General features: G+C 39.1%; 1 protein-coding gene across 1 annotated transcript in view; it reads left to right on the top strand.

Moving 5' to 3' along the window:
• The window catches only part of LOC140146124 (FRAS1-related extracellular matrix protein 1-like), a 67,371-nt gene that overhangs the window by 38,229 nt on the left and 13,972 nt on the right, over positions 1 to 15,170 (top strand). Inside the window, exons 5-10 of the mRNA XM_072167880.1 lie at positions 74 to 783; positions 3,032 to 4,886; positions 6,786 to 6,999; positions 7,849 to 7,987; positions 10,113 to 10,636; positions 13,155 to 13,508. Of these exons, the coding sequence (XP_072023981.1) occupies positions 74 to 783; positions 3,032 to 4,886; positions 6,786 to 6,999; positions 7,849 to 7,987; positions 10,113 to 10,636; positions 13,155 to 13,508 (3,796 nt within the window). The remainder of the gene's footprint in view (positions 1 to 73; positions 784 to 3,031; positions 4,887 to 6,785; positions 7,000 to 7,848; positions 7,988 to 10,112; positions 10,637 to 13,154; positions 13,509 to 15,170) is intronic.

The following is a 15,170-nucleotide window of genomic DNA, read 5'->3' on the forward strand; positions in this document are numbered from 1 at the left end:
TGAGTAAAAGTATAACCATCTTTTTGTTCACAGCACATTATAATTTCAATTCTAATCTTTTATTCCTGTATAGATATGTTCACTATGGGTCGGAAGACTCCACTGACCAGTTTGAAATTATCGCATCTGATGGCGCTCAACAAGCATCGCAAACTATCCACATTACCATACTGCCCATCAACGACCAAATCCCACAGCTTGTTAAAGGACTCGTTACCCAGGTAACCATACATGAAGGCGAAGAGCTTATCATAACTCCCGATATTCTGCTGGCTACAGATGTCGACACGAACGACATGCTTCTGCATTTCATCGTCGTCAAACCACCAAAACGAGGAATACTGGTTAAAAACGGCGTTACGACAACCAGGTTTAGACAGATGGATATCACAGAGGGATTTGTCAAGTATAGACACGCAAGTGGAGAAACAGGCGATGAACCGGTTTACGATGAAATCACGTTCATCGTTTCGGATAAGAGCATTCCGACAGCGGAGAATCTACCCGTGCACGATTTGCGAATTACAATTCTCCCAATTGATAACCAAGCACCACGGATCGTGTTCGGTAATCCGTATTTTGTCAACGAAGGCAGTAAAGAAGTTTTCACGCTGGATGTGCTCAGTGCTGTCGATCGTGACACGGCTCTCGACGAGTTAACCTTTTATATAACGGAGCAGCCAGAATGGGGGTTTGTTGAGAATATCCTACCTAAACCAGGCTTTGAGAAAAGCAATGCTGGCAAACCTATAACATTCTTCACCTTTGAACATTTACGTGATGGTAAGTACACCACCAGATTCCTATTGCTGGCGGACCAAGAGGTACACTGCTGCACAGGTACTTTGTGGCTACTTTGTTTGTTTGTTTGTTTATTTCTTCTTTATACTGGGTCCATATTCAGGGGAAAATTTAAGTATTCCCCTGTTCTTCCATATGGCCCAGTTAGGTTTAAACTGGGCCATATGGAAGAGGCACTCTAAGGCCTCGTATCCATAGGCTGTTCCCTTGTGGCGTGTGCCCTTGTTCCTTGTTTACTTTTTCCCATGTGACCTGCCACACAGACAACGAACCGTAGCGGCCACTAAGCAAAACAAAGGTTCGTTGTCTGTGTGGCAGGTCACATGGGAAAATGTAAACAAGGAACAAGGGCACACGCCACAAGGGAACAACCTATGGATACGAGGCCTAAGATTGCAGTACCATTCCAGTACCAGTGTGTGTACTGTACATGTGATTCCGATATAGCTAGGCAGCAGTAGAACTCTAGGGGAGGCAGCAATAGGAATGTGGTTGTGAAGATGGTATCTAGATCAGTGTGGGCACCAGGGGAGTGGGTAGGGGCGGAGGGCTAGAGGCTGACAAACCTATAACATACTTCATATTTGAACATTTATGTGATGGTAATTATATGGCATTAAAGATCAATGGTGGAATTGCGTGGGGGTGGTGGGGGGGGGGGCAAATGGGAGGGGTCTAGAAGAATATCATACCTAAACCAGGGTTTGGAAAAAAATTGCTTGCAAACCTATTGACCCTTTGCGCTGTCGTCTCAAAATGAGGTTGTACTCGCAAAGTGCGTGTTGTGTGTGCGTACGCCTGTCAAACATGTGATTTTATTACCGGGTAAGCTTTGCAAAAGTCTTCTGGCGCGTTGCTAGAAAGAAATAAAGATGCACGTTTTGCGCATGCGTTTGCAGGGAGAACCTTGTTTTGATAGCAAGATGCAGATCCGTGCAAAGGGTGAATAACATTTTTCACCTTTGAACACATATGGCATGACATGGCATGGCATGGTAAGATTTTTTGGTGGTCAGGAAAAAATTTTTTTGTTGAAAAAATCTGAAATTCAACATGGAAATTTCCATATTTTTATTTCCTCTTTTACAGTACCCTCTTCCCCCAGGTACATGTAAACTAATGTAAGTGATGTGTGTTATTGTTTTTGATATAAAGAGCTTGGTAGGAAAATGTTAAATTTTGAAAGTTTGTGATGAACCTTCTTGAAAAGTCAGGAAATCTAGGGAAAACAGTGATTTCCTCTAATTCCCCTTGATAAAAATAGAGAACATTTACATCTTGGCACAGATACCTTATTGAAGAAGTGCCAGAGCTGTAGCTATGGTGGACAGTAGTGGCATTGGAGCTCACCACTCAAATCTGGAGCTCACCAGTAAAAGTTAATTCGGTGATGAAGTCCACCACTCAAACTCATAGAACATATTATGTGTACTCTGTCAGTCAGGGTTGTTGAATTTGACATGCTGACTCCCCATAACTGCAGTGAAACTTTTCATGGGGTGTCTGTGGAATGTTCCTGAATTTTCCAATTTTAAAATGTTTTGGACTTGATAGTGTTAAATTTCTTCAAATACATAATGACGTACGTAGCACATTATATATTGTTGACAATATATCAGAGAAACAATTCTAAACAATAAGTTATTTAGCTGTAAACATTTCGTTGACTTGGTCATTCATTCCAAAGATAATTTTTCACTCCAGGGAGTAACATGGAACAGCCATATCTGGCCAATCAGGAGCCAGAATTCCAATCTGTGACATCACGCCGGCCGACAGAATACATTTTGACTGGATTTTAAAGTGTTTGGTAGTGGTAAAATCTTGCTAAAAATATAAAGTTTCTGTAAACTGCCACCCAGCATTCACACTCTGCTAGCTACCACCCCACAGAGATGGTTAAGGGATGGCTTCAAAATTCTATTTGGTTTGGGGTCATCCTCACAACTCCCAAATTAATGTAATACCGTATTCTAGTTTCTTTTAAACTAATTAGTGTTTTTATGACAAATCCAAGTGAATTTTTACTCACTATAGTATAGTATTTCATCCTTCACTTTATGAGGTATGACTGATGTGATCATCTAATCTTATCCACTTTCCCAAGAAAGTGAACGAAATTTTGTAGCCAATAAAAATCCACCCGGTTTTGTCAACATTAATACCAATTTATTAAATTACTCTTTAAACCTGATGAACTTGTTTCTTTTGTTTGTTTAATAAATTACAGGTTACATCAATTATGTGCAGTCTATTCACGAGGGATTCGAACCAAGGTCTGACAGCCTCATACTCTATGTGACAGATGGACAACATTACTCTGCCAATGTTACATTCATTATCAACATCATCCCGCAAAACGATGAAATCCCGGTCCTAACCATACAGAATTTCACTATTTTCGAGAATTCCTTCTTTAAAATCACCACCGAATACATTGATGCATTCGACTTTGACGTCCCTATGGAAATGCTTGTGTTTTCCATCGTGGACCCTCCGCAACATGGAATGTTGGTGGATCGTGCTCTTCCGGAGCATGTAAGACTGCCCATATTTGATTTCAACTTGAATCAACTTCAGAATACGCTTAAGTTTACATACGAACACGATGGATCGGAAACGACGCACGACCGATTTAGCATACGGGTCACTGACGGTAAACATACGGTGAGAAAACCGTTGGATATAGAAATCATTCCGGTTGATGATATGGCACCACGGATCATTAAGAACACAGGAATTACTGTTAGTTTGCAAGATTATCGCGTCATGTCCGCTGTCATATTACAGTCCACAGATCTAGACACTCCGGATACGCACCTGTATTATGTAATCAAATCGTACCCTCGTCGAGGTGTATTGCAACGCTATGTAGAGGGCGTATGGAAAGATTTATCCAACGGCGGGAATTTTACCCAAGAAGATCTGAACATGAATCTTATCCGTTATTTGCATACATCGGAACTCGGAAGCAAAGGGTTAGATAGGTTCAGGTTTGATGTAACGGATGGCGTACGGAATACGGGCAAAGAAAGCGTTCTTATTACGATAAAAAATACGAGAAGAGAGCCGTTGAGGATTAACAACTATGGATTGGAATTACGTGAAGGCGAACGGAAGATAATTCCTATTGAGCAGCTATCGGCGTATGATAATAGCAACAATTTAGCTGAAATTCAATTTACCGTTACTACTCCCCCTGCTCAAGGTCATGTAGAAAGGATAGGCAAAATCGGATATCCAGTTACGGCTTTTACACAGCTTGATTTAACGGGGCAGCAAATTGTTTATAACCATCTGCGAATAGACCAGGTACAAAACGACCAGTTCACGTTTAGCGTAACAAATGGATTACAAGTGAAAAACGATACTTTCCATGTCGTGGTGATTCCGATAGACGATCAGCTGCCAGTTTTGACAACAAATGTTGCGTTAAATGTTCCGCAAAATGGCTACCAGGTGATTAAGCCAACCAATTTGGAAGCGGTCGATCAAGACACATTTTCAACAAGAGTGGAGTATGTCATCACTCAGCCACCACTCTATGGACAACTATTAAAGGGTGGACTACCAATAGAGGACACTTTCACTCAAGCGGATATCGATAATGGTGATATTGTGTATAGGCACATGATTGAGAAAGCAGCGCAAGACGAATTCTATTTCAATGTCTTTGATGGAACTAATGTCGGATATGTCGTCAATAACTTGGTGTACAATCAACCTTTGAGGTATGCTATAAACATTGAATTGGTCGATAATTCCCCACCACGGCTTGTCGCTAAAGTAATACCAAACAAACTAGAAGTTCAAAATGGCCGCTACGCTTACACCCTTAGCGACGCCTTCTTACGAGCAGACGACGAATGTAATGCAGATAGTGTGGTATACTCGGTTGTTGCGGAACCGTTATTTGGTCATTTTGAAAATGTAGCTACGAGACGTCGTGTGCAGGGAAAATTTACGCAACAAGATGTTAATGATAGGATTATCAAGTACATCATGAGGGATTCTGCAAGAGTGACTAATGATAGCTTCACCTTTGACCTCTGGGATTGCAATGAGAATGCTCTTAGAAACCAAAGGTAAGGAATTATTAGTCAAGTAATTAACCCCATGGGCACTACTGCTTTTGTTACAGTCAATCTTATTGGTTAATTACATGTTGTAATCATCTGAGTAACCAATCAAAATAGAGCTTTTAGATATCTTAGTGAAAAGTGACTATTTCTTGCATCATTTCTGATAGGTTAATTATGTGATTTCATCTGAGTGACCAATTAAAATACAGCTTGTAAGGAATTAGTAATAATAAAGTAATGTAAAAGTGGAAAGTTTTGTGCTACATTAATTTTGATGGTTTTGCATTCCAAGCAATTACCGTGAAAATAACAGCGCATAAATATATTCCCTGTGTGTACAGATCAATGTAAGGAATTTTAGAATTGAGAATTTAAAGACAAGTGACTCAGTGTACAATTGGCAAAGTGCAAAATATTGCATAAAAACTTGCACTTTTACATGATTGAACTAAGGCAAAAAAAAAAAAGGTTTTTCTCAAAGCTCGCACGCGCATTTGTAAATTTTTGAGATTTGGAAAAAAAGAAATGCAGAATTTTTTTTATTTCAAAATTTTTTTTTTTTAGTTTTTCCGGAAAAATTCGGCAAAAATCAGATATTTTTCTCCAAATACCATGAAAAAAAAAAAAATAAAAAAAAAAAAAAAAAATCGCATTTCGCATTTGTTTTCAAACCACTCGTGAGCTTTGAGACAAACCATTATTTTTTTTGGCCTAATTTATCGCAATCATTGGTGTAAACTAGGTAAACAAGGTTCTTTGTATTTGATCCAGAAAAAGCACCTACCATGCTTACTTGTGTATGTTGCAGCAAACTCTGTTGCCTTTGTCAACACTTGATGATGGGTGAATCAGCAAACACTGTTGCCTTTGTCAACACTTTAAAAGGCAACAGAGTTTGCCAAAATGTACACAAGTAATCACTAATTATCAAGTGTTGACAAAGGCAACAGTGTTTGCAGAAACGTACACAAAGTATGTGCATTTTCTGGATTAGATATAATGAATCTTATTTACTGAGTTTACACTTTGACAGTTTTTAGTGCAGTATTATTGTTTGGCAATTACCCCACATACATTTTCTTGAAAGTCCACTAACCTTCCATAATCCAACAAAATCCATTATTATGTTCTCAGAATCTTCCTTCCTATACTTTGTACAGAGTTGAAGAGTCCAATATAATCAACACTTGGACTCAAAACTTGGACTGTGTTGGATAGGCTCAATTTTTCCCCAACAATTTTGTTTTCAACAATTTTTGACCAAAACTCATTTTTGACTTGCTCATTTTTGACCAGAATCACATTTTTGACCAAAAATCACATTTTGACCAAATATCACATTTTTGACCCAAAATCACATTTTTTACCAAAAGTCATGTTTTTGACCAAAAGTCATGTTTTTGACCAAGAAAAGATTCTGAAAACATAATAATGATAAAATTGGATGTTTTTTCACCCAATACAAAATTTATTGGTCTCGCTATGAGTTAACAAATATTGGACTTGACTTTGTCTCGTCCAATATTTTAAAACTCATAGCTCGACCAATAAATTTGTGTATTGGGTTCAAACCATCCAATTTTATATCAACAGCACAAAGCCACTGTGCATGTGTGTATCCTAGGTGAGTGGATGATGCAATCACCTTAAGTCATTTGTAAGCACTCTTTTGTTGGCCGGGCCAGCGAAACACCTGTGGCTACGGGTCGCTGATCGAGTGGTTGGCACGCTGGGGGTCTGGGGTTTGAATTCCAAGGGAGCAAACAAGTTCTTTGTTCATCTTCACTGTTTATTCCTTCCTTCTCTCCTTTCCCATAGCCAAAATGCCCCAGTGGAAGATCATTTTTTTAATTCCTACTATCAATAATCATGTTTTTCCTCACATAAATCTGTCTTTTCCAGGTTTGAATTCCGTTGGTCAATAATACTCTTCAACCGTGAGGAGTTTATGGTATGCGAGACAATGGGGACGCTTTCCATCGGTATCCTACGTGTTGGTAATCTTCTCATGTCATCATTCGTTGGTATAGAATCACACAGTCTTACAGCTAAAGAGGGACTGGACTTTGCACCCAATCGTGCTAATCAGATCCAATTTGACCCTGGTGTGTCGCAGGTGAGTGTTTTCAGCAAGGTGGGCAAGTTTTTAAGAAAGCATATTAAGCAAGTATTTCACCATGAGGCATTCTCTATTTTCTTCTAGCCTACCCCAGTTTTTTTCACAGTCGAAACAAAAAAGTTCTGAAAATTCCAGTATTTTTAGGCACATGTTCTCATCTACCCCCAGAAATTCACTTCCTCTCCCTCCCTCAACTCACCCACCCCAGACATGACCTTAGTCTTCCACATAGGGGTGTAGATTTCAAATGTAGTCTCCCATTCAGGTAGCCCCATTTGAAATTTACACCCCTTTGAATAGATTAACCCTAACAGGATGGCGTGCTACAAAATACTACTTGATATATGCGCTGTTAGTGCGTGTATCCCACGTGGTGTGGTGGCGCAATCGCCCTAAGTGATATATAGGCACGGTTTTGCTGGCCAGCGAAGCCCTACACCCATGGCAAAGTGTTGCCGACCCGGTGCTTGGCATGCGAGGGGTCTCAGGTTCGAATCCCACCCAGAGCAAACAAAACTTCTTTATTTGTTTTCTCTCTTTATTCCTTCCTTCTTTCCCTTCCTGTCACCAAAAAACCCTTAGGCGGTTAGGGTTAAGGTCATGTCTTCCAAAGAGGGTGTAATTTTTTATTCGACTGGAATAGCCCATTTGCCGTTCTCAAACTTTCAGAAGTGGGGGAGGGTGATGTTTGTGATCTGTATATCAAGTTGCAAGTATTACAAGTTGCTCACATTTTCATTGTTTTCTTGTATTTTTGTAAAACTCTCTGACAGGCTGTCTGGACAAGCAATAATACATTACTAATTATACCTATTTCTTCCTTTCTGTATTGTGTTTAACACACAGGCTGTTTGGACCGTTGATATCATACCAGATGATCTGGAGGAGAATCGTGAGAGGTTTAAAGTGATGCTGAGTAATCCAGTCAATGCAGTACTAGGGGAGTATGACCAGGTCAAAGTAGTCATCAAAGACTCTAAGGATGGTGAGTACAGAACCAGGGGGTGCAATTCCCCCATCCATCAAAAGTACACATTTTAGTGAATACTGTAAACGTTCGCCTAATGGTGCATCTGGGCTCCTTTGCCTTGGGGTAAATTTCATGTTCAAATAGAGAGCTCCCTCCTCTAAAAATCCCAACAAGAATTAAGGGTATGTACATTTATTTGCTGGGGGGGATTTTTATGGGAGGGCACTTTAGTTTGTGTCTAAAATTCCAGTTATGTCATGGGAGCCCATAGCGCCATTAGGCAAACGTTTACGGTATATGACCTCCTCCCACAAAATGAGCGTAAAATCGCAAGTTGGGAGTTTTGCAACATTTCAATTGTTGAGATGCTGTTCTTTGTTTGAAGACACATGCATAGTCAATAGTATGTCCTTGTGAATGCGGACAAAATTGAATTCAGACTACACTACAGCATATTTATTATGTCCCCATTCACAAAGGACACTGACCACAGGTGTCTTCAAACAAAAAACAGCAACTCAACAATTGGAACGTTTCGAAACTACCAACTTGCGATTTTACCCTCATTTCATAGTAGCAGGTCACATATGTCCCAAAACAGGGCCTAGATTTCAACGAGAATCACAGAATCGATTCTCGTAATGATTCTCGTAAGATTCGGTTGCGAGAATCAACTTCTCTCATTGTATCATACAGTAAGTGCAGTGACTATGATGGGTTTTGATTCTCGCAAACCAAGACGAAATCTAGGCCCTGCAAAAGTCGCATCGGGTTCACTATTTTGAGTGAAATGTTTTAAACAGACAAGTCCACTTTGAAGGGGTAGAAGTCTGTTTTCAATAAACAAAATGATGTTTTTTAACCACTGTGGCCCAAAACACACCATAAACAATTTAGCAACAATCAGGGACTCAGCTAAGAAATGCACACCCTATACATACCACAATAAACCATTGGAGCCAGTTCTCATACGGGTAACCGAGACAATAAACAAGTTAGTTCCTTGCCTATACCATTTTTCACCCTGATGTGGCAGTGACGTCAATGCGTATTTCATTGGGCGCAGGTTCAAATCACTTGTGTACGCTCAAAGTGCTGGTGTACACAGGCACGCATTTTAAGACGCCACATAGATACATGCGCAAAACAGCTGCTCAACGCATTGATGTCACTACCACATCAGGGTGAAAAATGTTATTGGGGAATTTCAAATACAGTTATTTCATAACAACAAACAGTAACTGCACCAGGGCTCGAACTCACATTTCCACACACCAAGACACGGGAGTCTTTTAAAATACCTTATCAATTGAGCTAACTTGATTGCCTACCTGATATACTAGATGATCAAGTATAGTTGCGGTCACTCGCAACCCCTTTGGTGCTTTCCTACGTACCGTATATCCTCTAATAGTTGCCCCCTTCAATTACATGCCCCTCCACCATTTTTTTCAACCACGATGTTTAAAAAATGCTGATATTTCCATGCTATCTTGTGTAGTAAGCGTACGAAGGTGCACACACGATCGCTAATTTTGGTGAAAGTCTAATTGTAAACCCGGAAGTGAACCGGAAGTCATCGTTCCTAAGTTCATAGTTCGTCATTTCAGCATGAGTTTTAAGCTTACCTAATGATTTTAACAGGAATTATCATTCTAAAAATGACCTCTAATAAACGCCCCCTTTTGGAAAATGCAACGCCTCTGCGGGCGCCTATTCGAGGATATATGGTATTTATAATGCTATATATGGTATTTATAATGCTAGCTGTAATCTGCTTTTGCTACAGAGCAGTTGACCAAATTCTGAGTATCAATATATTACTGGACCAAACAGAAAAAAGTGTTTGAGTTCCTTTCCCATGCTGAAGAATATCTAGTAAATAGATAAATTAAATGTGATACGATCTGATCCAAGGGTGCCAAAGGCGGCAAATTTGAAATTGAAAAAAGGAATATGGAGTAAAAAAACAATAAAAATACATAAGAAAATACACATCACAAAGCATCACAAATTAAGAATCAAGTATGCTAGACCTTTCGTGTTTTCAGTATATGATAGCCTAAAAGGTCATAATTTAGCCCCGTGGAGCAGATCTCACAAATATTAATAAACAAACTGTTTTTTTTTTTTGTGACAGGTGCATGCCGTGGTGAAGAAGGACCAGGGGGTCCCACCATTACAGGAACACAGACATGCTGTGGACCAGATGGATTACCTTACAGTCCAGATGGTGGACCATTGATGCCTGAACTACCACCGGGGGTACCACAACCGGGTCAACCTCTTCTCCCCGGAATGCACCCGGATGAACAAGTTCCCGGTATGCCACATCTGGGTCCAAATGGTCCGTATCTTGGACCGGTGATTCCACCGCAAGATATGCCAATCTACAATGGTGAATATTTTGAGACTACCGGTGGAGACGGGTTTCCTCAAGGCGTATATCCAGGTCATGGAGATGGACAGGATCAGCCGGTTTTATATCCGGGACAACCGGATGGTGAATGCTGTCCACCAGATGTGTACAGTGGTCCCTACCCAGTTCCAGGTACCCAGCAACAGCCAGGACCGTATCCACAAGGAAGTCAGGGGTCAGGAGGTCAAGGTGGATCTAATACACAAACCAGCGTGTGGAGGAATGGCACACATACGAGATGGACAGTGAGTTTTTTTACCATTCGTGAATGCGTACTTTCCCCTTATACTTTGATCAGCTTGTAATAGGCAGGACTCGTATAATTAAAGACAGAGATAAAAAGAATTTATCGCATCTGATGTCATCTGTCAATCAAATTCGAGCACGGTTTGTTTACAAGTGTTGTGATGATGACTTGCTGAACGCGGCGGTACAACCGGGCGCCTTATTGTTAATTTTGCACCTTTAAACATGCTAACCATCTCAAAAGTTAGGTCTTGATAGTAGGAAACTTTCTTTGGCGAAGGCACCATGTTAAAGCCTAGAAAAGCTGCTTTTTGCCTTGTAAAAGTATGTAATTTTTCGCCATTTGCTGCTATTCCTATTCTCCGATCAGCACCGGATAGATCGGCCTTCCTTTTACGCGCTATTAACCTGTGTAAACCAATCAAAGATCGTAATTGACAGTGACATCAGACGTGATAAATTCTTTTTATCCCTGTCTTTCATTATAGTAACATCATGGACTGATATTAAATGTAGAAGGCTGGATGCAACACCTACGCAAACTGCAGTAAGAGTATTGTTGACTGATGCATGGTTTAAGTTGGGATTTTATTGATGGACGCTATAACAAAAAACAAGTAATTCTCACCTATTATGAGCTGATCATAGTATATCCCATAATTGTTATGGTGGTATTTATCGGTAAAACACCTGTATTTCCCTTCTGGTATTTTTTGCCCGGATATTTACCAGCCGGGCCAACCATGTTTGTAAGGGCCCTATTATTGAAGGCATGAGTATTCAACAGACATTATCCTACAAACAGTTTCTACCACGGAAGAAACGCACTGGATTACACATGCGCCCTCTGTTCAGGAGTTGGGCTTAGTGACCATGAGCACGGAATGAAGCTTTTATTTAGCTGTTTTGATGTGTAATTGGCCAATCAAATTACCGGTTTGTTGTTATGATTGTGTGGCGATTCGTAATTGGCCAATCAGATTACCGGTTTGTTGTTATGATTGTGTGGCGATTCGTAATTGGCCAATCAGATTACCGGTTTGTTGTTATGATTGTGTGGCGATTCGTAATTGGCCAATCAGATTACCGGTTTGTTGTTATGATTGTGTGGCGATTCGTAATTGGCCAATCAGATTACCGGTTTGTTGTTATGATTGTGTGGAGATTCAATTAGCCAATGGGACCTTACTTCTGAATTTAAGCATTGTACATGCTTCATGAGTAAAAAAATGAGGAACTTCTGCCTAATATATATTAAGTACTTTAAATTTCTGTGTGTGCAATATTTCTTCATTTGGTGCAAGCATTAATGTGCTGTGAAAATGTCCAGTTAAACAGTATATTAGACATTTGTGACCGTACACGACGAATAAGCCGTAAATTCCTCCCGGTCAATTTTGCTTTATTTCGTGTTTAAAAAATATACGTCATAAGCTTTAAAATGGTATATCATTTGTGGTGAACTAAAATTTGCGAATTGTTTTATGTGGTTTGAAGGCTGTGGCTACATCGTGTTTCTTAATAATCCTTCCACAAAAGGAACACGACCAGCCGACTTTTCCTGTTGCCAGTCTGATGAAGTGCTGCGTAGCAGCATGAAACTGTAACAGGGTATTCACCAAAATTGGATTTGATAGTATGAATTCCCATCAAACAGGTATATCATTTGACCAGAAGCGGGGTTATGGTTTGTTGAACAACAAAATGGTAGCTTTTTTCGTTTCTACATGTGTCGCGTTTTCCACATTGCTGGCAATAAATATCAACCAGTTATATATGGCTTTTCAAATCATCCCCAAGTCAACAAGGTTCAAGAAAGTTCTCTCATTGTTAATTGTTGGTTATACATACCTAAACAAAATACAATGCCTGGTAACCCACAACTTGATCAGGATTTAGCCAAAGCAAACAAAGACCAGGGCTATTAAAATAATATAGCCATCTAAGGTAGAAGCTCTTCAACAATAGGATTATTGGTTGGTGTTTGACTATCAAAATGAGATAGATGTCGCGCCAACTTGAGATACCGATGAATACGACCTTCGTGTACATTTTACACTGTAACTCAGAATACAATTTAGGACATTTACGGCTCATTCGTGCTGTACGGTCACATTTTGAAATAGCAGTATATTAGACATTTTGAAATAGCAGTATTGAAGTATCAATGGTATTAGTAAGTTTATAGCGTGTTTGCCGTTGGATAACTTTAGAACTGTCAAGCTCTGAAGCCACCAAAAACTTTTCATTAGCAGATAGGCGAGGTCTGCTTGTTCACTGTTCCCAAGGGGCAATCTTCAATGAACGGCTCTTTTCAGAGCCATCAGTAGGCAAGGAGTGCCTACATGTCTCATACTTAGGTTCTTTGTCCTGAAGAAGTAAGATCTACTCCTGACGAAAGCTTGACAGTTCTAAACCTGTTCGACAGTGAACCCGCTAAAAGCATACTAATTGTTATGAATTCCTGTCGTAAAAGCCTATCCCACAATTTACCAATAGTAAATCAATTTGTTTCAGTTCCATGGTATAGGATCCATGCCTACCAATGTACAAAGTCGAGGAGGCAGTAGCACTAATAGTAGAACTGGTAGTCAAACACCATCAGGGGGCGCTTTTCAACACGTTCCACCCGGCGATCCAAACCAGGGAGCTTTTGAGAGCACAGGATTAAGACACATCCCTCTAAGTAACCAGGATCGTGGAACTCCAGAGGGCGGTATACACCAAAATCAACAAGAAAATCGACAACAGCAACAGCATGTTTCTTCTAGTGGCCAATTTGCCGGTGTACCGGTCAGTGGTTTTACCCAGGAATCTTTGCCGGTCATTTCAGGACAAGGTTCACAGCAAGGACAACAAGGAGTCGATGTGGTAAGTGTAATGTTGCATGATCAAATGTGTTGTAATCAAGTAAAATCGGTCTGAAGTCAGATATATTCAATTGTCACCCGTTTCTTATAGCATTGTAAACAACATTGGCAAAGCTTCATTTTGCAAAAAACCATTGAATTTGGACAACCAGTTTGAAAGTTGTGAGCAGTTAAAGAGTTTCCAAAACAAAAGGAACCAAATTTCCGACTTATAACTGATTTTGCTTGATCACATCACAAATTTAGTTTTAGCAAACACCAAATGTTTTACACAAAACATTTCAATGTCAGGTTACAAGGGTATAAAATGTTTTAATAACATTCAGAAAACATTTTTAAAAACTTGATGCAAAACATAATAATAACATAGTGTTGACAAAACATGTTTTGCCAAAAAATACTCTGCAAAAAAAAAAAATTGAAAATGTTGTTGTCGTGTTTTTGCATATTAAATGTTTAAAAATGTTTTCATGACCTTGATATAACTCGATATTTAAATGTTGTTAAAATAATGAAGACAGGACCTTAATCTTCCACACAATGAATGCATATTTCAAATGGGGTTACCTGAATTGGTGACTCCATTTGAAATCTACACCTCCTTTGTGAAAGATTAAGGTCATGCCTTCCATAAGGGGTGTGTGGATTTTAACTGGAATAGTCCATTACAGAGATATTGGCCAGAATTGGGTGGTATAGCATCCTCATTGGTCACTCAACCCCAACTACATGTACCGTAAAAAGTATCGTAAAATAAAAATGCAAATTTCTTTTTTACTAAAAAGTTTGCACAAGTGGAATAAAATTCAAGTGGTGTCATCTGTGCTCTTCAAATTTTCATTGTTTTAAATGTTCAATTCAAAGTAATTTATTCAAATATGTTTTTCCATCTTACATAGCAATCACATAGTAACAAGGCACATGATAACAATTTTAGAGATATATATAACATTAGGCCAAAAAAAAAAAAATTGTTGTGTTGCCCTCACCCGACCGGTCCGATTTTTGAAAATTCTGGAAAAGTTTTTAGTGTACAAAAGAATACCGACCCTAATTTTTTTTTTTTTTTTTCAGATTTCAAATTCAGATTTCTTTTTTTTAAAGTCAGATTTTTAACATTTTCAGTCACAACAAAAGTGCATCTTCAACAATTCTTTGGCATTTTAAATGCTCATGCTTTAATTTTGTGTGGAAAATTTAGTGTACAATACTGTTAGCCACTCATTGTAACCTTAAAATAGTAGAAATAGCATGTTATAAAATAAAAAAATATAATAAAAAAAAAATAAAACAAATCCGACCGTCCGGTCCTCTTGATTTTGGCCTTGTGAGGGCAACACAACAATTTTTTTTTTTTGGCCTTATATTAAAACATGTTATATTTTATAAAATTACATTTTATACAGGTACACTCAATATGAGTTATATTTTATGAAGGATTATAATACAAATGTATTTTTTATCAATGTATATAAGGGAAAAATAAACCTGATTTTTTTAATCCTTGATACACTCGCAAAAATTGGGGTTTTAACTTTATGTATACGGAGGTGCAGTCGCACCCCTGCCTCCGCATATGGGCCTGATATCAGTGGCTGCAGAATAAATTGTTGAAATGGGCTGGTACCCTACTGTGAAAGTGCTTACATCACCAATATTAATT

The sequence above is a fragment of the Amphiura filiformis genome, chromosome 2 (genome assembly GCF_039555335.1).
Source record: "Amphiura filiformis chromosome 2, Afil_fr2py, whole genome shotgun sequence".
Taxonomy (NCBI): Eukaryota; Metazoa; Echinodermata; class Ophiuroidea; order Amphilepidida; family Amphiuridae; genus Amphiura; species Amphiura filiformis.